Source organism: Neofelis nebulosa, chromosome 3 (genome assembly GCF_028018385.1).
Source record: "Neofelis nebulosa isolate mNeoNeb1 chromosome 3, mNeoNeb1.pri, whole genome shotgun sequence".
NCBI classification, from domain to species: domain Eukaryota; kingdom Metazoa; phylum Chordata; class Mammalia; order Carnivora; family Felidae; genus Neofelis; species Neofelis nebulosa.
In genome coordinates, this window is record NC_080784.1 from 56,471,461 (window position 1) to 56,495,979 (window position 24,519).

The 24,519-nt window shown below is 37.9% G+C and overlaps 1 protein-coding gene across 2 annotated transcripts in view; it reads right to left on the reverse strand.

Moving 5' to 3' along the window:
• Positions 1-4,009: 4,009 nt before the first annotated feature.
• Positions 4,010-24,519, reverse strand: part of GALNT7 (polypeptide N-acetylgalactosaminyltransferase 7) — a 148,024-nt gene continuing 127,514 nt past the window's right edge. For both annotated transcript variants that reach the window (XM_058720892.1, XM_058720893.1), the window contains exons 7-12: positions 22,280-22,397; positions 20,633-20,755; positions 14,242-14,460; positions 11,057-11,155; positions 9,762-9,890; positions 4,010-6,463 (exon numbers count right to left, since the gene is read on the reverse strand). In XM_058720892.1, the coding sequence (XP_058576875.1) occupies positions 6,326-6,463; positions 9,762-9,890; positions 11,057-11,155; positions 14,242-14,460; positions 20,633-20,755; positions 22,280-22,397 (826 nt within the window). In that variant the 3' untranslated portion in view covers positions 4,010-6,325. The remainder of the gene's footprint in view (positions 6,464-9,761; positions 9,891-11,056; positions 11,156-14,241; positions 14,461-20,632; positions 20,756-22,279; positions 22,398-24,519) is intronic.

The window sequence follows — 24,519 nt, forward strand, 5'->3', positions numbered from 1 at the left end:
ATAGTGGGCTCAGGAGCAAAATTGTCCATTAAAAGAAAAGAAAAATAACTTTTAAGCAACATGTAGCATCAAACTTGAGAACTGGAAATGACCTTTATATCAAATGATCCAGTCTCCTTCCTCAAGAAGACATGGAAATCAACGAGGATAATATCCTAGGGCATCAGGTAAGACAATAAAACACTAATCCACTTATATTTGTTATGTTATCCTTTGATTCTTAACATTTTCCCAATGAAGATGAAATGGCTTATATAAAGGACAAATTAAAATACAGGGGGCACCTAGCTGACTCGGTTTGGTTGGGCATGTGATGCTTGATCTTTGGGTTGTGAGTTTGAGCCCACGTTGGGCATACAGATTACTAAAGAAAAAATACAGACAAAGGGAAAAACAGGGTTATGAGGAAGAGGAGCTTACCCTTGGGACTCAGAGTTTGAGTAGGTCTCTGTTTCTTACTGGTTTGATAGCATCAGACAAGTCATGTAACCTTTCAATTTCCTTATCTATAAAATAAGAAATTTTGAGGATTAAATGAGGTAATACATTTAAGACACTTAGCTTGGTGGCAAGACATAGTAAATAATAAATATTAGCTAAAAGTATACATAACAGCATGTAGGTATGGGTTAATATAGTTGCTATGGCTAATAGTATCAGGTTCAGTTCTGAGATTTTTCAAATCACTTTATTTTGTTTTTTTCATCATGATAAATGTACTCCCTATGTACTTCCCATCCCCTATTTCACCCATCCCCTAACCCACCTCTCCTCTATTAACCACCTGTTGTGTTTCTTGGTTTCTCTCATTTCTTTTCCTTTGCTTGTTTCTTAAATTCCACATGAGTGAGATCACATGGTATTTGTCTCTGACTTATTTTGCTTAGCATTATACTCTCTAGCTCTATCCATGTTGTTGCAAATGGCAAGGTTTCATTATTTTTTATGGCTGGGTAATATTCCATTATGTAAGTGCCACATCTTTATCCAATTGTCTACAAAAGGCCACTTGGGCTACTTCTGTATCTTTGCTGTTGTCAATGCTGCAATAAATATGGGGGTGCATCTATCCGTTTGAATTAGTGTTTTTGTATTTTTCTGGGTAAATACCTAGTAATGCAATTACTGGATCATAGGGTAGTTCTATTTTAAATTTTTTCAGGAATCCAGTTCTGAGATTTTTGACCCTCAAGGTAGAGAGAAAAATGTTACATGGAAAACAAATTCCTCCCACGTGGTTCTGGAGGTACTGATACTGGAGTTATGTCCTTGCCTTTGTGTCCTTATGTCCTTGACTCCCAATACTAAATGTGAGCTTGGACAAGTTATTTAATCTATCACATATAGATGTGTGACTTCCTGTTTCAGTTGCTTTTGATTTTACGAAAGTGCTGATGTCTTGGGAATTGCCTTTTTCACTTAACATTGTCTTACTGACTTGTTTATAGTCACTTCATTCAGATTCATTGCTGTGTAATGTTGATGGGTATTTAGGTTGTTCTTGGAGGTTTTGCTATTGTAAATGGCAGTGCTTTAAAAATTCCTGTACCAGTCTCCTGGTATTCAAGTGCACTCCCTCCCCTCCAGTAACCTGCCCTGTAAATTCCAGCTGTCCCAGCAGCCCAACTCTATTATTTGCTTCTTCAGCTCAGCAATACCACCACTGTTTGCGCTCCACTTTCCTGTACCTTGATCACAAAAGTTCTCCGAGGCAGACAGACATGGTAAACCTAGTATTCACCTTGCATGTTTCCTTTCCCTTGAGTATCATAGTCTACTTTGCCTATTAATCAATTCCTCAAAACATGTCATGGCCAGAAATGGAAGTCTTTTCAGCTGTATTTTCTACTCAAAATTTTAGTTTTGTTTTTTTTCTATGTTTAAGCATTAACGCAGTTGGGAGTTTATTTGGCCATGTGAAAAGTCCAAGAGAAATTTCATTCATTGAAAAAAAATTTTTTAATGTTTATTTATGAGAGAGACAGAGTGCAAGTGGGGGAGGGGCAGAGAGAGGGTGACACAGAATCCAAAGCAGGGTCCAGGCTCTGAGCTGTCAGCAAGAGCCCAATGCATGGCTTGAACCCACGAACCGTGAGATCATGACCTGATCTGAAGTTGGACACTCAACCAACTGAGCCATCTAGGTGTCCTGAGAAATTTCATTTAAAGATAATTAAAGACTACATTATCCTAAACATGCTTCAAGACACACTTAGTTCTATCTGAGGGTTAAATTAGACCACTGAAAATTACATTTTACGCATGGAGGTGAGGTCAAGATCATTTTTTCCAGTATTGAGAAATGAGAAACCATTTTACCCCCAACTTAAAAAGCAGCTTAACTAGTGAGCTTCATTTCTTCATTTGTAAAGTGTAAATGTTAGCTCCTATATGAAACACAGGTACACACAAATAGCCTTTATGTAGGGTTTTCAGTGTAGCTGTCTTCTGATTAAAAACAAATTTTAAGACTTTGAAGCCAGATAATAGCGAATGTTTATATTACCTTGACTGTATGCCAGGAACTGTCCAAACCACTTTATGTATGTTCATACAATCCTAATAAAATTCCTTGAAATAGGCTCTGTTATTTTCCCCCATTTGCAAATGGGGAAATTGAGGCATAGATAATTTTCCAAGGTCATATGAGTAATTTGTAGTTGGACAGAGATTCAAAACAGACTGGTTATCATACTATATTCATTCAGATGAGCAGGTTGTAATATCGTTCTATTATGAAAATAAGGAACCTCCCATACCACCTCGGCTCAGATGTGAGGTCAAATATGGGCATTTCAAAATCTTAAAAATGAGAATTGCAAGGCAATTATTGGATTTAGCTTAGACTCAGTCCTTCCTTTAACCTCAATTCCAGGAATAGCGGTCCACAAAAATCATTCTCTGACTCCTGTCCATTTTCCTGCAACCAATTCTGATGAACGATATGCATTTTCATAGTGCTCGGTACTTTTTAAATCTGCTTTCACATGGATTAATTTTCACATACCCAAATGACTGGCCTACTAGGTATCTGGCTCAGGTCAAATATCCGTCATGTTTTCCATTGAATTATAAGTGGATTTTTTTTTCGATTACATTCTGTCCAGAAATGAAATATATTCCAAGATCCCCATGAGACTGTTTCTGAAAAAATAAATGAACTCCCATTAACTCCAGTCTGGTCCAATGTGACTTTTTAAAATTTCTATGGTATAGCAGCTGAGAATTAGAGGACGTGACAATAGCCAAGTCAATTGAGAGAAAGTTTCCCAAATGAACTCTACGACTTATTGGAATGTGAGCAGCCACATCCTCTTTTGAGATGTTGCCTGTTGTGCCAAAAGGTCCTATGGCCTATTTTTTGGTAGGCTTCACTTCTCTCTATAGTCACTTATCTGTCACGTTGCAAAGAGTTTTGACTTAAAGAAATTTTTACTTTCAATAGGCAATCAGATAACAGAAAACACTGCTAAGAAAGATAGATGTTGCTGGGGTTTTTTATAATTGGATAAGTGATTTTTGTTTTAATTTTTAAAATATTTTTTATTTATTTTTGAGAGCGAGAGCAACAGCACAAGTGGGAGAGGGGCAGAGAGAAAGGGGGACACAGAATCCGAAGCAGGCTCCAGGCTCTGAGCTGTCAGCACAGAGCCCGATGTGGGGCTTGAACCCACAAATTGCGAGATCATGACCTGAGCCAAAGTTGGACGCTTAACTGACTGAACCACCCAGGCACCCTGGGTAAGTGACTTTAAAAAAAAAACAAAAAAACTGCTATACATAGGCAACCAGAGGCGAAAATAAACCTTTGTTTCTTTCCTACAGATAGGTAAGCTCCGTGTATGCTAAGCACATTCTAAGCAGAATTATAACCAACATTCAAGCACATAGTCAACATATAACTATGGTATATATTTTAGCTATTATGTTAGTGTATCTGGTAAACAATAATTATTTCAAACATGCAGTGTTTGGATTTAGAAATGATTACGAATACTGAAAAAAACCATGGATTAAAATACAGTATTTTATTTTTTTCTCACCTAAAAAACAAGCAACCCAGAATTAAGATATACATAAACTTCTCAAATTTATCCCTAATAAAATTTGAATATTTATACAATTTCTACAGAAACATACAGTGTATCAAAATCTGCATAAATCAAATTTATAAAATGTGTAGAAATGCATAGTGATATTATCAACTTACAAAGCAAGGATATGGGAATTATTTCCAAAGCAGCCTACAGTAGAAAATAGTCCTATGGCAGCAGCTTCTGATGTTTTTCATGTTTGGTACAGTTTCTGATTTCAATATATAGAATCATTTTCATAGAGTATTAACGAATTGCACAAAGTACCCATTTAAAATTTACATGCACAGTTTATGTGCCACCTTTCTTAGGCCTATGCATAGTTAGCAAGGTTATAATCTATTCAACAAGGAAAATGGAGCCTATTTGCAGAGATACAAGTAATTGAAGTACCAATTGTCTGAGTTTCCTTTTTATAGTTGATTTCTTTTGCAATTATATAAGCATATATAAATGTATTCCTTTTTAAACATCCCTAGAGATGAATGAAAGTTAAAATGGTTGATCACAGATCAGTAGCAAAATACAAATTGACAATTCAAAATTATAAATAAAATTCCATTCAGGATGTTTAAATCTGACTCTCTAAATTTAAGAGCTAAGCTTGGAAGAAAGAAATCTGTAGGCTTTTCTTCTTTCCTTTTTTAAGCTGTAATTAAAAATAGTTCCCTCTGGCAGTAGTTTGTGAAATTCCTTTCATTGTAATGATATCATGATTACAGGATCAAAAATGCTTAATTTACTTGCCATTCCCCATTTCATCCTTTTTCTTTCTTTCTTTCTTTCTTTCTTTCTTTCTTTCTTTCTTTCTTTTTTTAAACTCAATGTAGCATTTTAATCTTTTGGGTAACAAAAGACTATTTAGAAATTAAAACTGAATTGACCACTTGCACTGTTTGGTTTTCCTATAGTTAAGTCCTATCTTAATAAATGTTTAAATCCAAACAAGTCTTCTTTTTCACTGGAGAAATACTAATAGGAATATGCTTCCTAAAAAAAATTAAGAAACACTAGAGAACCAAAACCTAACCTAACAGAAGTTCATATTTGTTAATGAACTGTATTTTTAAATAGATTTTAATTTAAAAAATGTGTAGGGAATTTCATTTGGATGAAGATATACATGAAACATCCATTCACTCTTGGCTTCATAGGTTGCACAGCTTAGGTTAATAATGCACAGGAGTTTTTGTAAGGCTTAATCTAAAAAGGGCTTGGAAATTCTTACGTTGGTCAGAATGAAACTCTGATGTGTTTACAGTGGTGTTTTGTTATTTTTGTTACCCCCATATTTCAAGATTTCGAAACCGAGAATTACTTATAGTTTTCTATAGTGACAGGTACTGGGGAAAAGTAAATCCCAGATGTCAGTGGACAATTTTTCTCTAGTTGGTAGACCCTCTTGACTGATCTTGGGAGTCAGTATCAACAGAGAGCATTGGGAATGCCAGCATGTAAGGAAGTTAATGCCATACAATCTTCAACCCTATGAAATAGCCTTAAGATGTTCCATACTGTCTTTTCTTTCTCAAGCCGCACAACATTCAATTTCAGAGCAAATGGTAGCATGTAAATTCATTTCTGAGTAATAAAAGTGTTCCTCATACAGATGACAATTCCATCAATACCATCCTAAAAATTTCATCAAAAGCTCTTGAAATATATACTGAGAAATGAAAGAGGCACTAAATGTGTTGAAATTCACCTTTCAAAAAAGCAGCATGACTGTGAAGGAAGGCCACCTTGGCTAAGAACCTGTGGCAGTGCTTCATAAAGATGTAAAATTAAATAAAGACACAACAGGTTGATAATCACCAAGTTATATATGAAAGTCTGGTTACTCCAACCTTTTTTCAAGTGTGTTAAAGAAAAAAAAAAATCAAACTGCCTTTCAGACCCCTGAGTGTAATCCCAAAGAAGACAACAATGCTTTTAACTCTGTTCTAATTAAAACAGAGCTAAATGCACAAATTACCAACATCATCTTAAAACAAAACAAAAAAAGATGTAAACATCTACAAAGTTTAAGGTAAAAGCAGTTTTGTAAACAGTAACTGCAGATGATAATGTTATTGTAAAATCACAGTTTATCAACATCCTTCAAACTGATCAGGAGGTTCTGGGTTTGGAGCTGTACAGAGTTAATAATAGTTGCAGCAGGTTTCAGGCGGTTTTCAGTCCTGTATAAATTTATGTGTCAGTAGGTAGGTTATTGGTTTCTTTTATTCTTTCTAAACACTATGGATGTTATTCATTTCCCACTTTTGAGTCATTTTACTGGAGTCACAATTGGAGATGAACACTTGATGTAGGATGTCTGAGCGATCTAAGCACTTTCCTGAAGGAATGTGAGTAAATCTGTGCAGGTTCTGGAAAACAAAGGAGAAAGGAGTTTTAAATGTGCACTTTTTTTGATATCACTGACATTAGAAGAAATCATTACCTGGCTTTCACAAGGAGATGGTTCTAGAAAATTGGACAGGCTTAAGCTAAACGTACCTCAGACTTTGGAGTTTTCCTGATTGTCAGTCTTCTAAGTCCTTTTATTGTTAAGTCATAATGTACTGCTGGTACCATAAATTCAATGCTATACAAACTTCTTCAGTTCCCATCCTGGCTAATGACAAAACTACCCTTCGTGTCCTCAGGACAGAGGCCTTTCATGCTACACTTCCCTTCATTCATTCTGTTTGTAGCAGCAATTGAGGACTGATAGTTGCAAAGTCTCTGATCTATCTCCTTTCCCACACCCACTGCATATGCCTTAGTTTGGCCCTCATCATCTATTGTGCATTTCTTCAATATAACTCAGGGCTTCGCATACTGTAGTCCTCAGACTAAGACTGGGCCCGTAAGGTCAAAACTATTTTCATAATAACACAAAGACCCTATTTGCCTTTTTCACTGCACTAACATTTTTACTGATGGTGCAAAAGCAATGGCAGGTATAAGTGCTGGGGCCTTAGCATAAATCAAGCAGTGACATAAGTGTTCTAGTAGTCTCCTTATTCATGGCCATACATCCAAAGCTAAAAAAGAAAATGCTAGTTTTACTTCAGGATGTCTAATGATGAAACAGTAAAACGACTAAGTTTTATTAAATCTTGACCCTTGAGTATACTTTTAAAAATATTCTGAGCTGAAATGGAAAATAGGCATAAAGCACTTCCGTATAGTGAAGTGCAATGGTTATCCTGAAGGAAAAGGAAAACACGTGGGCACTTGTTTGACCTGAGTGTCCAACTAGCTGCTTTTTTCGTGTAATGTCATTTTGACCTGAAAGGAAAACTCTAGACAAACTGTGATTATTCATACTTGGGACTGGGTAGACATTTTCTGGACAATGAAGTAAGCCTGTCACTTAAAAAACAACACATCTGACAGTATTTGTTGCCACTGATAGAATTTGAGGTTTAAGCAAAAATTAGAGTTGTGGAAAACGTGTACCCACCACCATGAACTTGACAGCTTTACCATGAAATCAGTGGTTATATCTGTGATTTTTTTTTTGATACTGTATGATGAAATGTGTCAACATATGGAAGACCTACATAACTTGGTGAATCAATATTTTCCAAACAAGCAGTGCATGCGTGATATTACAAAAGTAGACATGGGTAAAATAGATTTTAATGTAATATAGGGCAAAATGTTCACTGATATGGTTTCAGAGTCTATACTGCAAATGATCTTTAAGAAACTACCACTTATCTAGTTGTGGGGTGGCATCAAAGAACAGCTACAATGACCTGAAAAGCCTACTAAATGAACCCTCTCTTCTCCAGCTGCATGTTTGAGTCTGATTTTCCTCATATATACTTCAACTAAAACGATATATCACATCAAATTGAAGGTAGAAACAATATGAGAATTCAGCTGTCTTCTATTAAGCCAGACATTTAAAGGGATTTGAAAAACTATAAAAAAATGCCATTCTTCTCACTTTGTTGAAAAACTGTAATTTGTCATTCAAATTGTTTATATGAATATGTAGTAGGGTTATTATTACTTTTACATGAATGAAAACATACATAAAAATACAACAAAAATACATACTTACAAAACTTGTCAGGTTTAATTTGCAACCCAGAAAATATTGTTAGTTATAACCTAGATAAATAAAATCTGTGTGCGTGTGGGGGTCTCAATAATTTTCAAGAGTGTAGAGGGAATCTAGAGATCGGAAAGCTTGAGAACTGCTGACTGAGCTGATCTGCTTATCAGTCCATACTTTGCACAATGTTTCTAGAATTATTTTCCTAAAAGTATCCACTGTTTCCTATCACTGTGTTCCTCAAATAATGTCATTCACTTTCCAAAACTTACAAAGTGAAGTTGAATGTTCTTTCATGTGGACTCCAATTCAGGGATACCAAACTAAACATGATCCCTAGAGTTTTCTACAGTTTTACTCCATGCCTTTCTTTGTTCACCCAGTCTTCTTATTTATCCTCCATGAAAAGCCTTTTTATATCTCAAGACCTGGAACAATAATACTTCCTATATGAAACTTGTCAGAAATAATTCCTCCTATTAATCTCTTCTTTGTTAACCTAAAATATATACATTCCATTTTTTATCCATTAAACTACTTTTGGATGGTAGTTTCTGGTCTGCTAGAGCCTTCTTTTACTATTTTACTAATACCATTTTACTAATACCCTATCTATTGCTATTATTCATCTTTGTGGAAACAAATGCTCTGTTCTTCAGGATTTATGTTCATGTTCTCCTTCCTAACTTGTTATAAGAAAAAAATCAGCAACTGACATATACTTACCACTTCATGGTAATTATCTGGGAATGATGATAACTGGGAATATTAAGCTGGGTCATAATACCATCACTACATAGCAAATAAGGGCTTGCCTAACAGACATGGTACGATAACAACTACTAACTGAGCAAATGAAGTTGAGAGTTGCCAGATTCTTTTGGTTTGGGGCAGCTTTCCCAACTTTGTGTTTCTCAATAAATTTAGTCAAGTCTAGACTCTGAAAATTATACATCAATCCATTAATATGTTGGAATCTTCAACTTGGCAAAGAGCTTTGAATATTCACAGGTGAAAGAGCAAAACTGCTCCTGCAGTGTCAAGTGAATAACTAAACATGACCTTTAAGCAAGCAATAGGCAATATTTATCCAGTTATGTTTAGCCAATAACGCTAATAAAGAGAGGTCACGAAGGCCCCGATTTCCAAGTGTTATTTGTTTGTCTCTATCTCCACCTGCTGGACAACATGAAATATAAATGCAATATTTTAAAAGATTTTATATACATATAATTTCAATTACATATGTAATTTTTAAATAATTTTACTTTAATGAATGACTCCTTTAGATTTAACAAATAAGATTTCGATATTAGAACAATGGTGATTACTGCCTCACAGAACAGATTTTTCCCGTGTTACTGAAATTAGCACTGGGTCTTCATAGACCTTCTGTGACCTCATTACAGGACGTTATACCAGAGAATGAAAGTGATGCTTCATTATGGAACAAAGAGTCACTCAATGCTCAGGAAAACAAATGACTAACTAGAGGGAAATGCAAGTCAACCTGAATGCAGGTTTTAAGGTTTATACATCTAAATTTTGTATGATCGATGTTATTAAAATGAAATCACAAATAATATCATTTCAGGAGTTGAAACGCACAATACCTTGAAGTACTGCCATTCCTTAAATTCATTTAGATTACAGTGTGTAATCATAATTTTTGATCCATCAGGCCCCTTTGTCAAACACTGGTCATATTGCATAAGTTGGTTAGCTTCGTTGATTCGAAAAAGCTATTAAAAAAAAAAAAAGAAATAAAAGTAACAGAGGACTTTCTCTTCTAACATACATTATTTTATTTTAAAGATTTCACTGTTAAGTAATCTCTACAACCAACGTGGGGCTCAAACTCACAACCCCGAGACCAAGCCTCTCATGCTGCACTGACTGAGCCAGCCAGGTGCCCCAGATATACATTATTTAAAAGAAAAAAAGAAAAGAATGAGAGAAAGAAAGAAAGAAAGAAAGAAAGAAAGAAAGAAAGAAAGAAAGAAAGAAACTTAACTCAAAATTAAATTCAGTGACTATCTTACTTTTCTATAATTTTTCTGTATGTTCAGAATTTTAAGTCCAGAGAGAAGAACTATATTCATTTTGATATTAACGAAGACTCCTATTAACACCTAAAGGATTATGTTCTTTAGCCTCTTGGATATAGAATGGGTCATTCACACATATTTATTATGTACCAACAATGTAAGCAGATGAAAAAGTAGAAACAGAGCTGATGACATTTCACAGTCTAAGAGACAAGAACAATACCCATATAAGGAAATAAAATATATTAGTGAAATATACTTACTGGCAGTAACATCCTAGCTTATAAGGGGGAAATGTGGAATACTGAACAATATTTGCAAATAAAATTGTTCAGAGAGTTGGCTTACATGATTCTATACTCACACAGGAATATATTCTAATCTCTTATATCAGACATAAATTCTAGGTTCAGATTGGTTCTGTGAAAACCAATAATGCTGTCATCCTCCTCATCTAAATAAATGTTTTAGCACTGTCAATTTTTTTTTATACAATGTTTTACTTTACCCAAACAAAATTATCAAATTTTTTTTTTTTTAAATTTTTTTTTTTTCAACGTTTTTTATTTATTTTTGGGACAGAGAGAGACAGAGCATGAACGGGGGAGGGGCAGAGAGAGAGGGAGACACAGAATCGGAAACAGGCTCCAGGCTCTGAGCCATCAGCCCAGAGCCTGACGCGGGGCTCGAACTCACGGACCGCGAGATCGTGACCTGGCTGAAGTCGGACGCTTAACCGACTGCGCCACCCAGGCGCCCCCAAAATTATCAAATTAAAAAGCAAACTAAGCCCCATGATCGGTAAGACATTCTGCTCCAATGCAGCAGACCTATAAAAACATAGAAATATGGTTATTTACCTGATTCCCTCCCATCCGGTGGCAGGGTCCTAGTTCAACAAAGCCTCCGTTTGTTTTCCCCATGCTATCAATGCAGTAAACAGTTTCAAGGCCTCTGATCTACAAAAATGAACAAAGAGCCAAAGAGCAGGCAACAGGTTAGCTGTAATGCACTCTAGCTTCAGAGTAAGAGGGTTTCATGCTAAATACTGCTATTCACGGTGGAAATCTGGGTGTGTGTAATGCCAGGTTTTGACGGTACTATCAGTCTTGGAGTAGTTTACAGCATGCCAGTCATCTCTGAAATCGTTTATGATCTTGAAGTCAACACTGGAATGGGCTCATCCCAACTATGGGCACTGGTCTATAGATTTTGATAAAATACCTCAGAGGAAAGAAAATTAAAAAGATATCATTAAATACAATTCCAGATTCATGCTGATTCGTGTGGATGAAAAGCAAATAGAGTACAGTTACCTATTACCTCAGTGGTAAGAGACACTGACCCAGAACTGAATATGTAAGGGAACTCTTCCAAATAGCTCTGTGACAATTTTGGCAGCTGTCTCCAAGGGGCCTAGGGAGCAAAGATTATGGCGAATGGGCCAGGCAGTGAGACTTTTCCCTGACAGTGAATAACGTAGGCGAGAAGCAAACACAGGGGATCATCTTTGGGACGCACATTTTGTGTAAAAATCACCTTTTTTCCTTTCTCGGAAATACTATATATTCATATCTCAATTATAATTACTATAGTATTTGGATAAAATGTTAAAAAAATGTTTATTCTTTCAGCAAATATTGACTGAGCACCTATGATGATGAGTGCTTTAGCAGATACAAGGAGAATCAAGTCATGGTCCAGGACCCTCACGAGAGACTGAAGGCTAAGTGTCAATCAGGATGGAGGGTTGGGCATGTGAAAAAAGGAGGCTCTTGCCCTGCCTGGAGGAACTCTAAAGACTGCCTCAAGGAGATATGCGGTCTAAACGGGTAGGGGTTTACCTTGCAAAATGGAAGGAATGCTGAGAAGTGAGGTGTAAGGTACAGGGGCCAGGATGGGGATAGGGGTTAGGGTGAAGCTATATTTGGGGGTGAACTTCTAAAGGGAGAACAGAAAATTTCATCTATCCATTCACTCATGTCTTTATTCATCAAATATTAAGTGACTACTGTGGCAGGCATGTGGCAGGCTCTGATACACCAGTGAGCAAAATAGATAAAAGTTCCTCGCCCCAGCGAACTTACATTCTAGGTAGGGAAAGAGACTATAAGCAAAAAACATAAACACGTTTGGAAGCAGTAAGTGCCATGGGGGAAAAGAAAAGAACAAGTTAAAGGTGGTGGCTAAGGCTGTTTGGGGGATGGCAGGCAGATTCTCATTGAGAAGGTAACACAGTTTGCTATAATATGCTATGATAGAACATAGAGATGAAATAAAGAGTACGGGGAGGTACGTATTAAATCAAGATGTGCACAGCGTGTCGGTTTCTTTTATTCCCAAACTCTAAATGTCAGGGTTCCTTAGGGATGGATCCCATCTTCTTTTATCCATCTCTGTTTTCTCCCTAGGTGAGTTCATTCAGTTTCATGAGACAATCTACCCGCTGATGGCTCCAAATGTACATTGCCTCTTTTCTGGGCTTCAATATCACGTAGTCTGTTACTACTTGACAGCCGCACCTGGATGTCCAGTAGGCACTTCCCACAATCAGAAAGCCAATAAAGAACTTGCTATTCCCCCACGCTTCCCCCTCATCCCCTCCATCAGCATCCCAATCTCAGCTGCCACCGAATCAGCTACTCAAATAAAAAAACACAACTAGTCATCTTGGCCCTTATCCTTCACATACCCGTCTGTCAGCGATCTGCCTCCAGATGAATTATGTACCTTGCATTTGTCGGCTTGTCTCTGTTCCACTTTTGACATCCTCGTCTCAGCCACCATCGTCCTTTCTTACCAGAACTACTCTACTAGTTTCCTAATTGGCATCCTTGTTTCTACTCTAAATCCTCACAACAGGGTGATTAGAAAGCAAGGCATCAATCAACTTATGTTACCTGCTTAAAACCCTCCCACGGCTTCCCATACCTATAGGATAAAGGCCTCCCTCCTCATTAATCTCTTTTCTGATTATCATAAAGGCAAAGCATTTCCTGACTCAGAGCCTTCAACCTCACCATTTTCTTTACTTGGAACACTCCCTCCTGGCTCTCTGGTTGATCACTCAGATTTCAGATTAAATGTCACCTCTTCAAAGGTGGCTTCCTTAATCTGTCCCTAAATTCTCTTGACCGTCACCTGTTTATTTCCTTTGAGGGCCTTACCACCATCTGCCATTATCTTCTTTGTTTCCCTTTTGTTGTCTTTTTCCCCCCAAGGGGAAAGACCTGATGAAAGGGACCTGCTTGTCTTATGTCTACAAGAGTGACTGGTACATAGTAGGCCCTTGACCACTATTTGTTGAATACTTAATTACACAATGATACATAAGTTTGAAAGTTCATGGCATGTTTAATATACCCATGAGGCAGCAGCATTAGGCTCATGGGTGGGGGGACATGAGAAATGAGATTACAAACGCAAGTCTGAAGAAACAAAGAAATGACAACAGCAACCAATGCCTGACCTTACTTATTTTCAGTTACCATCAATCCATTCACTCATTTGACAAGCATTGTTTGAGTGTCTGTTGTGTATGGGGAGGTCTCTGTGTTAGTCCATTGGGACACAACGGTGAACCAGGTCCTGGGTCGAGAGACTGGCTGAGAGATAGGCAATTTTGAATGTTATGAGAACCCATGGAAAGATCCAGAACTCAGTTTTTCTGACAGAGTGGGGAAGGATAAGAGAGGCTTTTCAGAACTGGTGCTCTCTAAATTGCGAGCAATAGGGTAAGTTGGAATTGGTCAGGAAAAGGAGTCAGAGTGAGGGGCAGGGAAGTGGCAGAGGCTGCAGGGAGTGGACAGTGCTCCAGGATGGAGAGCCAGGAGTCCAAAAGCTGAGAGCAGGGGACACAGTGGTCAGGTGGTCAGGGGAGGTGTTAACAGTCTGGTAGAAAGGCGGGGGAGGACAGTTTTTAGAGAAACTTTTCTCCAAGAATTTTTCTCTTTCACTCACACATTTCCATCTTTCTCTGCCTTCTCCCAAGCTCAGTCTCCAAACATACATAGTTTTTGAGATCTGAATACCAGCTGGTACTTACTTCTCCCCATTCAACATTTTTGGGTGGCAAAGGGTAGTGTGAAGTTATGTCATAAGCTATTTCTTCCATGAACCATTTGAAACTTTTGCAGTTGTGATCCTCTCGAAATTTTTTCAGCTCAGATATATCCCCATATGGTAATGCCTTTGATTCAGGACGACTGGCATAGAAGTAGTCTTTATATTCATCCCACCACACCTCTACAACTCGAACATAATTCTGTGAAAAAGAAAAGATGATGAGAAAGGAAAAGATCTGCAATGCTGTAAGCAGCCCATCTTAGACACATGAAATATGACCAACATATAATATACTCATTTCAATAGGACCTGATATTTAATAAAACAAACGCAAGTGAGTTAACGACTATAATATGTCAATTGCTAAGGGTAGAATGTAATGCATGTTCAACTAAGTGATGGACACAGAATGTGACGTCACTGAGCTGTAAGATCGCATATTCTAAGATCATATATTCTATCCTGCTTTTAGAGGAAGAAGGTGAAGCCCAGAGAGGGTTTAGGGGAGGCTGGCGGAAAATGGGTGCTCCTTTGCTCAGAACAATCTCTTTCATTTAGAACCACACTACCAGCATGTGTAGGGAAAAGGCTCATTTCAGGAACCAGCGTGAAAAACAAGAGCTCTGTTGAATAAAACACATTTTGTTGGCAAGTGGCTTTTTTGGTCACATTATGACTGTACTAGAACCGTTTTGCTATAACCCAGAATTTATAGGATACTTTCACCAGTGGATGCACTTTAAGGGAAAGCAACTAAAGAACAATAAAATAAGTTAATATTGTGATAACTGACAAAGATCTATCTGCTAAGGCTGAACTGAACAAATGCCTGTAGGCATGAATGTTGTAACAGATTGAGTACATTCTCAATCTAGTCCCTTGGTCTTGTACGTTATTCATCAGCATATTTTCTCTGTAAAAGGCCAGAGAGTAAGTATCTTTGGCATTGCAGGCCATACAGTTTCTGTAGCAACTACTCAGCCCTGTTGTACTGAGAAAGTAGCTGGAGACAATACGCACACAAAAGGATGCGGTGGTGCTCCAATAGCAATCACTTTATTTACTGAAAAGAGCTGGATTTGGCCTAAAGGCCATAGTTGCTGACCCCTGTGTTACATCAGGAGTAGAAAATACCTTGCGTTCAGACTAAAATTCTCCTAGGCTATAAGTACCAAAAGGCAAACATGCTCCCACAGGCATGCTGTTGCAAAAGCCCATGGGTTCAAAAAAGTTTTAAATGTGTAATATTGCTGAATATGTTTTAAAAAAATTTTTTTAATTCATTTTTGAGAGAGAAATAGAGCGAGTGGGGGAGGGGCAGAGGTGGGGGGGGGTTGCGGAGAGAGAATCGTAAGCAGGCTCTGCATTGTCAGTGCAGAGCCCAACACAGGGCTCGAACTCATGATACCGTGGGATCATACCTGAGGCAAAACCAAGAGTCGGATGCTTAATCGCGCAAGCCACCCAGGTGCCCCCATTGCTAAGTATTTTTAATTTTTGCAAATTCATCCAGAATTAGACACAGCCCGTGTCTAATGAACACGAAGCTGAATACTAATGAACACGAAGAATGAAACGTGCATACATAAGGTTATAGCAACACAAAGAAGGAGCATTTATTTGTTTGGGATGGAGAAATCCAGAGGGCCACCATGGAAGGGCACTGACAGCTGTGTCTTGAAGGAGTGGTTAATTCTGTGTGAACGGTAGTCAGGGCAAAGAGGAACCCAAATGAAGTATGGCAAATCATGGTGCATTTGTAGTCCTAAAAGTAGTTTACCACAACTTACCTTGTGTTTTGCGAAAATTAAGGAGTTCATCTAGCAAAGCATTTAGATTCGTGACTGGTATGTAATAAGTTGTCAAAAAGTGTTAGCTATTATTATTATTCTTTTCTAAAATTCTTTGAATTTTATCTTTTGGCTGACAGTCATCAAAAGGTTTTAAGCAGGTACAGGTATGAGATTTAATGATCAGGGAAACCACACTGGTGGTGAGTAGAAGACAGATTAAAGGGGATTGAGCCTGATGGTGGAGAGCCAAACAGGAGGCAATTCAATTATCTATATGGGAGAGATCTGAGGACCTGCACTAAGTATAGGAAGGAATGGATTTCGGAGATAATGTATGAGGTAGACTCTTCAGGGCTTGGTTCAGTGGGAGGGAAGGGAGGACTACCCCAACATGCCCCGTAAGTTTCATTCGTGGGCAAACAGAGAATATAGGAAAGGGAAATGCTTTTGAGAAAAAGTTAAAAAGTTCAGCTTTGACTCCATTGAGTTTGAAATGTGTGAGGGTCATCTGAGAACATAATTCTGAGAGGCAACTGACCGTTAAAGTCTGAGGCTCAGAGAAGACACACGAGCTGAATAAGTCGACATAAACCATTATTAGCACACTGTGGTTGAAGTGGATGATGTTAAAGCTGGAGGGAAAAAAAGCACCTGGCACACTCTAGCACTAAGTGTAGACTGAATGTTACATTTATCAGATAGTTTTTATGATATGTACGGTTCATTTTTAGAGTGGATAAATATTTCCCTCACATCTCTCTTCCTTGTAGCACAGGCCTTCATGAATCAATGTGATCTTTCATTCTTTGTGATTATGGGTCCAAATCCAAGGGCAAGTTCTTTCCTGTAATGCCAGTCAGGCCTGGTGTTAATATGGTGCCTTTTGCTTTAGCATGGACATTTTGATCTCGTCTCCTATTCTGGCTGGGGCTCCCTTTGGCCATTTCTATGATAATTTGGCTGGTTAGAAAGCTTTGTTCATTCTTTAAGCCTTGTCATCTCTGCTTTGATTATCTATTTCCCTTTAAGGAACTATCCCAAGTTGCATCTGTAGCCAATAATAAACTTCCTTCTGACTTCCTTTTGACTTGGTTAGGGGCTCCAGAAAATGAATGGAATCAGAGTCTTATGCTCTTAGAATTTATGGAAACAGCACAATTGAAAAATCTTCAAAGTTGTTTGGTCGAGAATAAAGGACTTCATCTTCTTAGCCTCTGTGTGAAGCTTTTCTGGTTTGCCCCTGGTTTGAGGGACAAAAGATATTAATCTTTTGCAAGCACTGTTCAAAAATTTGATTTTGTTTACTATACAAACTTCTAATATGATTACTTTAATTTTTTTAAACAAAACAAAAATAATATTTTACTCAAGTGTGAATAATAGAAGCTGATATTTTCGTTTCAACTACGTTCCTACAGAGTGGTAGTCCTTTTTGAATTTATTTGAGATGTCTTTGTGGAGAGCATTCAATATAGAAATCTTAATCTGAGTGGGATACAATGAATAATCTTAAAAAATAATAAGATCCCTGACAAACATAGATACAAAGAGCCTCAACAAAATATCAGCAAGCTGAATTCAACAATACATTGAAATGATCATCCATGACGATTAAGTGGGATTTATTCTGGGGACGCAAGCATGGTTCAACATCCACAAATCAATCAATGTGATACACCACATTAACAAAAAGAAGGATAAAAATCATATAATCACTTTAATGAATGCAGAAAAAGCATTTGATAAAATTCAACATTTATGATAAAAATTCTCAAGTGGGTATGTATAGAGGGAACATATTTCAACATAATGGAGACCCTATATGACACGCCCATAAGTTAACATCATACTCAATGGTGAAAAGCCAAAAACTTTCCCTCTAAGATCTGAGACAAGGATGCCCACACTTGCCACTTTTAATCGATTTAGTGTTGGAAGTCTTAGCCATGGCAATCAGACAAGAAAGAGACAAAAAGCATCCAAATTGGAAAAGAAGTAACACTCATTATTTGCAGATGGCATAACATATTACATAGAAAACCATAAAAACTCTATCAAAAGGCTATTAGAAGTAATAAATGAATTTAGTAAAGATGCAGGATACAAAATTAATATACACAAATCTGTTGCATTTCCATAAGAAATTAAAGAAACGATCCCATCTATAATTGCATCAAAAAAATCTAGAAATAAATTAAAGGAGGTGAAAGACCCATACTCCAAAAACTATAAGACACTGATGATTTTACCATATATTAACTAGAATTTAAATAAAAACTTGAAATAAAAAAAAAGACAAAAAAGACACCGATGAATGAAACTGAAGGCAACACAAATAAATGTAAAGATATACCACACTCATGGATTAGAAAAATCACTATTATTAAAATGTCCACACTACCCAAAGCAATTTACAGATTAAGTGCAATCTCTATCAAAATACCAATAGTATTTTTCATGGAATGAGAACAAATAATCCTAAAATTTGCATGGAACCACCAAAGACCCCAAATAACCAAAGCAATCTTGAGAAAGAGGAACAAACTGGGAGGTATCATGCTCCCTGACTGCAAACTACACTACAAAGTTACAATCAAAACAGTATGGTACTGGGGCGCCTGGGTGGCGCAGTCGGTTAAGCGTCCGACTTCAGCCAGGTCACGATCTCGCGGTCCGTGAGTTCGAGCCCCGCGTCAGGCTCTGGGCTGATGGCTCAGAGCCTGGAGCCTGTTTCTGATTCTGTGTCTCCCTCTGTCTCTGCCCCTCCCCCGTTCATGCTCTGTCTCTCTCTGTCCCAAAAATAAATTAAAAACGTTGAAAAAAAAAATTAAAAAAAAAAAAAAAAAAACAGTATGGTACTAGCACAAAAACAGATATAGACACCAATGGAACAGAATAGCAAGTCCAGAAATAAGCCTATGCTTATATGGTCAATTAATCTTTGACAAAGAAGGAAAAGGGGAAAAGACAGTTTTCTCAATGAATGTTGGGAATACTGACAGCTACCTGCAAAAGAATGAAACTGGGCCACTTTCTTACACCACACACAAAATAAACTCAAAATGACTAAAGACTTAAATGTAAGGCCTGAAACCATGACATTTCTAAGAAAACACAGGGCTAAGCTCTTGGACAATATTATTTTTGGATCTGTCTCCTCAGGCAGGTGCAACAAAAGAAAAATAGACAAATGGACTACATCAAACTAAAAAGGCTTTGTATAGTGAAGGAAACCATCAATAAAATGAAAAAGCATCCTACTGAATGGGAGGATATTTATTTGCGAACGATCCACTCAAATAGGGGTTAATAGCGAAAATATATAAAGAACTCACACAATTCAATATCAAAAAACAAACAGTCCAATTAAAAAATGGTCAGATGACCTGAACAGACATTTCTCCAAAGAAGACAAAACAGGTGGCCAACAGACATATGAGAAGATATTCAACATAACTAATCATCAGGGAAACAAAACCACAATGAGATATCACCTCACACCTGTCAGAATGGCTCTTGTCAAGAAGACAAGAAATATCGAGTGTTGGTGAAGATATGAAGAAAAGGGAACCCTCATGTGGCTGTTTTCGAGAATGCAAACTGGTGTAGTTGCTGTGGAAAACAGTACAGAGATTCCTCAAAAAATTAAAAATAGAACTACTCTACAGCCTAGCAGTTCTACTTCTGAGTATTTATCCCCAAAACACAAAAACACTAATTCAAAAAGATATATGTGCCCCTATGTTCACTGCAGTATTATTTACAATACAATTTACAATTACAACAACCAAGATACGGAAACAACCTAAGTATCCATTGATAAAATTGATAAAGAAGATGTGGGGTATACAGATATATTCTCTCTCTCCCCTCTCCCACACACAGGATGGAATATTACTCAGCCACAAAAAAGAATGAAATCTTGCTGTTTGTGAGACCATAGCTGGACCTAGATGGACAACATGGCTGGTGTTGTACTAAGTGAAATAAGTAAGGCAGAGAAAGACAAATACCATTATGATTTCACTCCTCTGTGGATTCTAAAAGACAAAGGAACAAACAAAGCAAAACAGAAAAACAGATTCATAGATACAGAGAACAAACTGATGATCACCAGAGGTGGAGGGCAGATGGGTGAAATAAGGGAAGGGGAAGCCTGTGTGTACAGCACAGGGAATATAGTTAATAATATTGTATTATTACAATATTATTGTAACAGATGGTAGCTGTTACAGATGGTGACAGATGGCAGCTAGACTTACTGTGGTGATCATTCCATAATATATATAATGCATAATATATAATGTACATAAATGTTGAATGCCTGTGTATACCGGTAACTTATATAATATAAAACAAATATATATAATATGTCAACCATATTTCAAATAAAGACAATAAGGTGTTTCATGAATAAGTTCAGCTTAAATTAAAAGGGGGAACCAGCATGAGTGCTCAAACAATTTATCCCATTCAGGGAGCTGACATTTAAGTGACCACCACAGCAATGTGGTACATAAATGTGCCACGTGTGGTACAAAGTTCCCTAGGCTTCTCTCCTTTTACCCAAAGACTCACCTTCAGAGTTGGAGACGACCCAACATAAATGGGCGGAGGATTCCCTTGCCAACCCTCAAGACGGTAGATGTGTCCAACGCGCGAACAAGGGACAAACAGTAATTTGCCACCACACTGCCATATCTATCAGGGGGAAAAAAAAAAAAACACGTGCAAGTTGTTTCAAATGATAAAATATAGTTGAAAATTTGTCTTATCAAGGTAAATATAAAATCTAAATTAGATACAGTGTCCATGAGGAATTCATAAACTAAATAAGTCCTAAAGTGACTTGCTTGTTTTTCAAACTCTTATAATAACGAAGAAGGCAATCGGGAATGCAGTCACGTTCAGCCACTAAGGGTCTCTTGTGTACCTGCAGCTTTAAACACCCTTTCCCCAGCATAACCTTTCAAAGTCACGCAGATTCTTGACTCCTGATACTATTCACTGTTTCCACTGCTAATGTATTTCCCACCTGGGTGATTAGTATAATAACCTCCAAACTGGCTTCTTCACCTCCAGCTTCTCTCTACTCAATACTATCCTTATTTATAGTAAGAGATTATTCTAGCTAAAGGGCAGCTTTGGGTCATGTTATTCCCTTGCTTAATATCTTCAATAGGTTGCCACTGCTTATCAAGTTCAGTAAAAATCTCTTGGCTCAGCATTAAAGGCTCTCTTCCATACAGTCCTAACATACTTGTCCACTTCATCTTCTTGGATGTCTTTCTCCATGCTGTCTGATTCTGCTAAACTGCTCCTGTTTCCTGAGTATAATCTTCATGTGCCCACTTTTGTACCTTTCCCCATTCTATTTGCTCCAAGGTCTCTCTCCTCTCCTTTTATCTCTGCTTATCAATACCATGCCCGCCTTTCTAGTTTGCCTCAAATGCTACCTCCAGTAAGATGCTGTTTCATTTTGAAAATTTTTTATGTTTATTTTGAGAGAGAGAGAGAGCGAGAGCGAGCGAGCTGGGCAGGGGCAGAGAGAGGAGGAGAGAGAAATCCCAAGCAGGCTCCATGCTGCCAGCGCAGAGCCCGTCATGGGGCTTGAACTCATAAACCATGAGATCATGACCTGAGCTGAAACCAAGAGTTGGACGCTTAACCGACTGAGCCACCCAGGTGCCCCCACAATGCTGTTTCTTAATCATACCAATTGAATGCTCTTTACCTTCTCTTCATATTATGAATTTGAGTACAATTCTAATCTCTTCTTATGAACTCTAAGTTCTTTGAGAGCAACGACTGAGTTGTTCTTCCGTCTCTGGACATTTACCCATAGAGGTAAAGGCTAACTGTGTCAGTGGATGGTCAAATGTGGCTCCCATACAGTGCAGGTTCTCCAAAGGGCTTTTATAACAAACAAAGACTTTAATGCACAGAAAGCCTGGGGGGTGAGGTGGGGAGTGGGAGGAGGAGGTATTTTCATTTTTGAAGTTTGCTGGCCTCAATGCTGAGATGAGCCATATAAATATGCAACAAGTCTGGATTTTGCATTTTGCCCTATTTCCCCCCAAAGGCATGCATTTTTGTTAGTCATTCTTTATAATTCGGAGAAATGCATTAAATAGATCTTTTCCCAGAAAAACCAGCCTTCTCTGAAAGTCACCAAAGTCAGTAATAACTACGTAGAAAACTGCATTTGTTTAAAGAAAACGTTACCTTGTATGAGATCTCAAAGTTTTCACCACCCCAAATCTGGAGACCTGGATCATACAGACCCAGTTCAAAGAAGAACTCTCGTTCAATGGCAAATAATCCACCAGCCATGGCAGGGGACCTAAGAAAAGACATAGTGCAATAACTAATACAGATAAATCCCAGAATCCCTTCACTAATAGACAACAAGCCTTTTTGGAACATAGTCTAAGTAATGCACAGAAGAGACAAAACTGATGGCCAAACATTAAGAAATTACAAAGCCTTCACAAAACAATCGGTTTATAATTCGTTAATGAATTTACAATTTGTCTGAAATCCAATTGATAGTTCACTACAAATTAGGGCGTTGCATCATCTTGCCATTAGAGGGTGCCTTAGTTCCTTTGTTGGTTTGAAAATTAAGCCTTGAGACTTAGTTAAGACAGAATTTTCTTACACTCCTAAAAATCCCGAGCCATACAACCATGGCCTGCTCACTGCTCCTACAATGATTTATGAGTCATTCTAGGATGAGTGAAACCATAGACCATGGAAGTAGTCTGTCATTTTTTAATTTTATAGCTCAGGGGCATGCCAAATAAGGGTGTAAATCATTGTGGAACAGCCACAGTTCATTCAGAGTTTGCAAATGTAGCAAAGAAACGACACCAGGGAATTAGACATTAGCTATTTACTGTGTCAGGAGGCAGGAATGCAAAACGGTGATCTGCGGAGCTTCCTGAATGGAATCTTGAATTGGGCACTTTCTAGGGACGAGCCATTCTCATCACTAGAGCAAGTGATAAGGGGAATCATTTTCATCCTGTTCCCCACCCCCAATTAATTACTATGTATCATGGCTCTTAAGTAGACTCTCCGTCAGAGTACTTTCTTCCTCGCCACACCTGATATTCAATGTCACTAAATCCTACCGATTCTACCTTGAACATCTATCTTGAGCCCGTGTTCTACTTTCCAACATCACTGCTGCTTCCATCCTAGACCAAGCTACCACTGCTTGGACTGCTACGGGAACACCCCGACGGGGTCTTTTCTTCTATGCTGCGCCCATCCCAATCTAATCATACAGCAGGCAGAGTGGACTCAAGCTGGGCCCAGGTGATGCCAGACTCTCCCGACTCCTGAGTGGGCTTCCTCGTCCTGAGTTCTTCACTGCTCTGCTCACATCTCCAACAAAACCAACTCTCTTCTATCTCAGGGGTTCACCTCTGCTGTTCGCTCTCCTGCAACGTTCTTCCTCTTTCTCCACAGGGCTGACGCCTCACCTTTCAAGCCTCAGCCTGCAGGGGGGCCTTTGCCAGGGAGGCTGTTCTGGCTCCTCCCGGCTGGATGAGGTTCTCCTTCCCAGAAGCTCCACGTACCCTGGGATTTTTCTTCACGTGACTTACTGCAGGTGCTGTTCCTGAGTTATTTGTGTAGTTATCTGTTTAATTTCCGTCTCACTCATTACACTTTAGGTGCCACGAGAGAACATACTTTTTAAAAGTTTATCCCCGGAAAACAATGTCTGGCACATAGTAAGTACTCATTAAATATTTGTTGAGTGGATAAATAATAAATCAAGTAATACTTTCAATATGCATGGAAATCACATCAAGTGAAAGTCATTCTCTTATGCCTTCTCTTCTCAAGACATGCTGCCTAACCTGGTAATAAGCAGCACCAACATGTTCTTGGTTACTTCCTTGTCACATTTATTTAACTGTCGTTTACAATTATTATAACTATGCTTTTTTGATCTTTAAACATATCCCCACTTATCTCAGTATATCTTTTCAAATGCATCTTAACATGAAAACCACTTAAAAAAAAAGTCTTTATTAGCTAAACCCAGGGAATGAGTAGAAATGTAAATATAATCATTACCCTTTATTTTTTACACCCAGATGTATTCGTTAAATCAAGTGGGTAAGCAGTAAATTCCTGAATTGTTTCAAAACAGAACTTGAAAGAGAAATTTGGAAAGTGTCAAAGATTAAAATTCTATAATTTCCTTATGTTTGCCATCTCAGTATCTTGTATCACGGCATGCCCAGATCCCAGCAGCATTTGCATGACATTAGAAACACCTTCCCAAAAGAGTTCTAGCATCATCAGTAGTATAACAAGGAGAGAGAGACCAAAAGCAGAACCATAAGATCAGAAAAACAAAATTAGACACACTTAGAAGCCTCTGCTAACATCTGACCAAACATTTCATTTGGAGTCACTTTGAAGGACCGTAAAATGTTTCGGTTTAG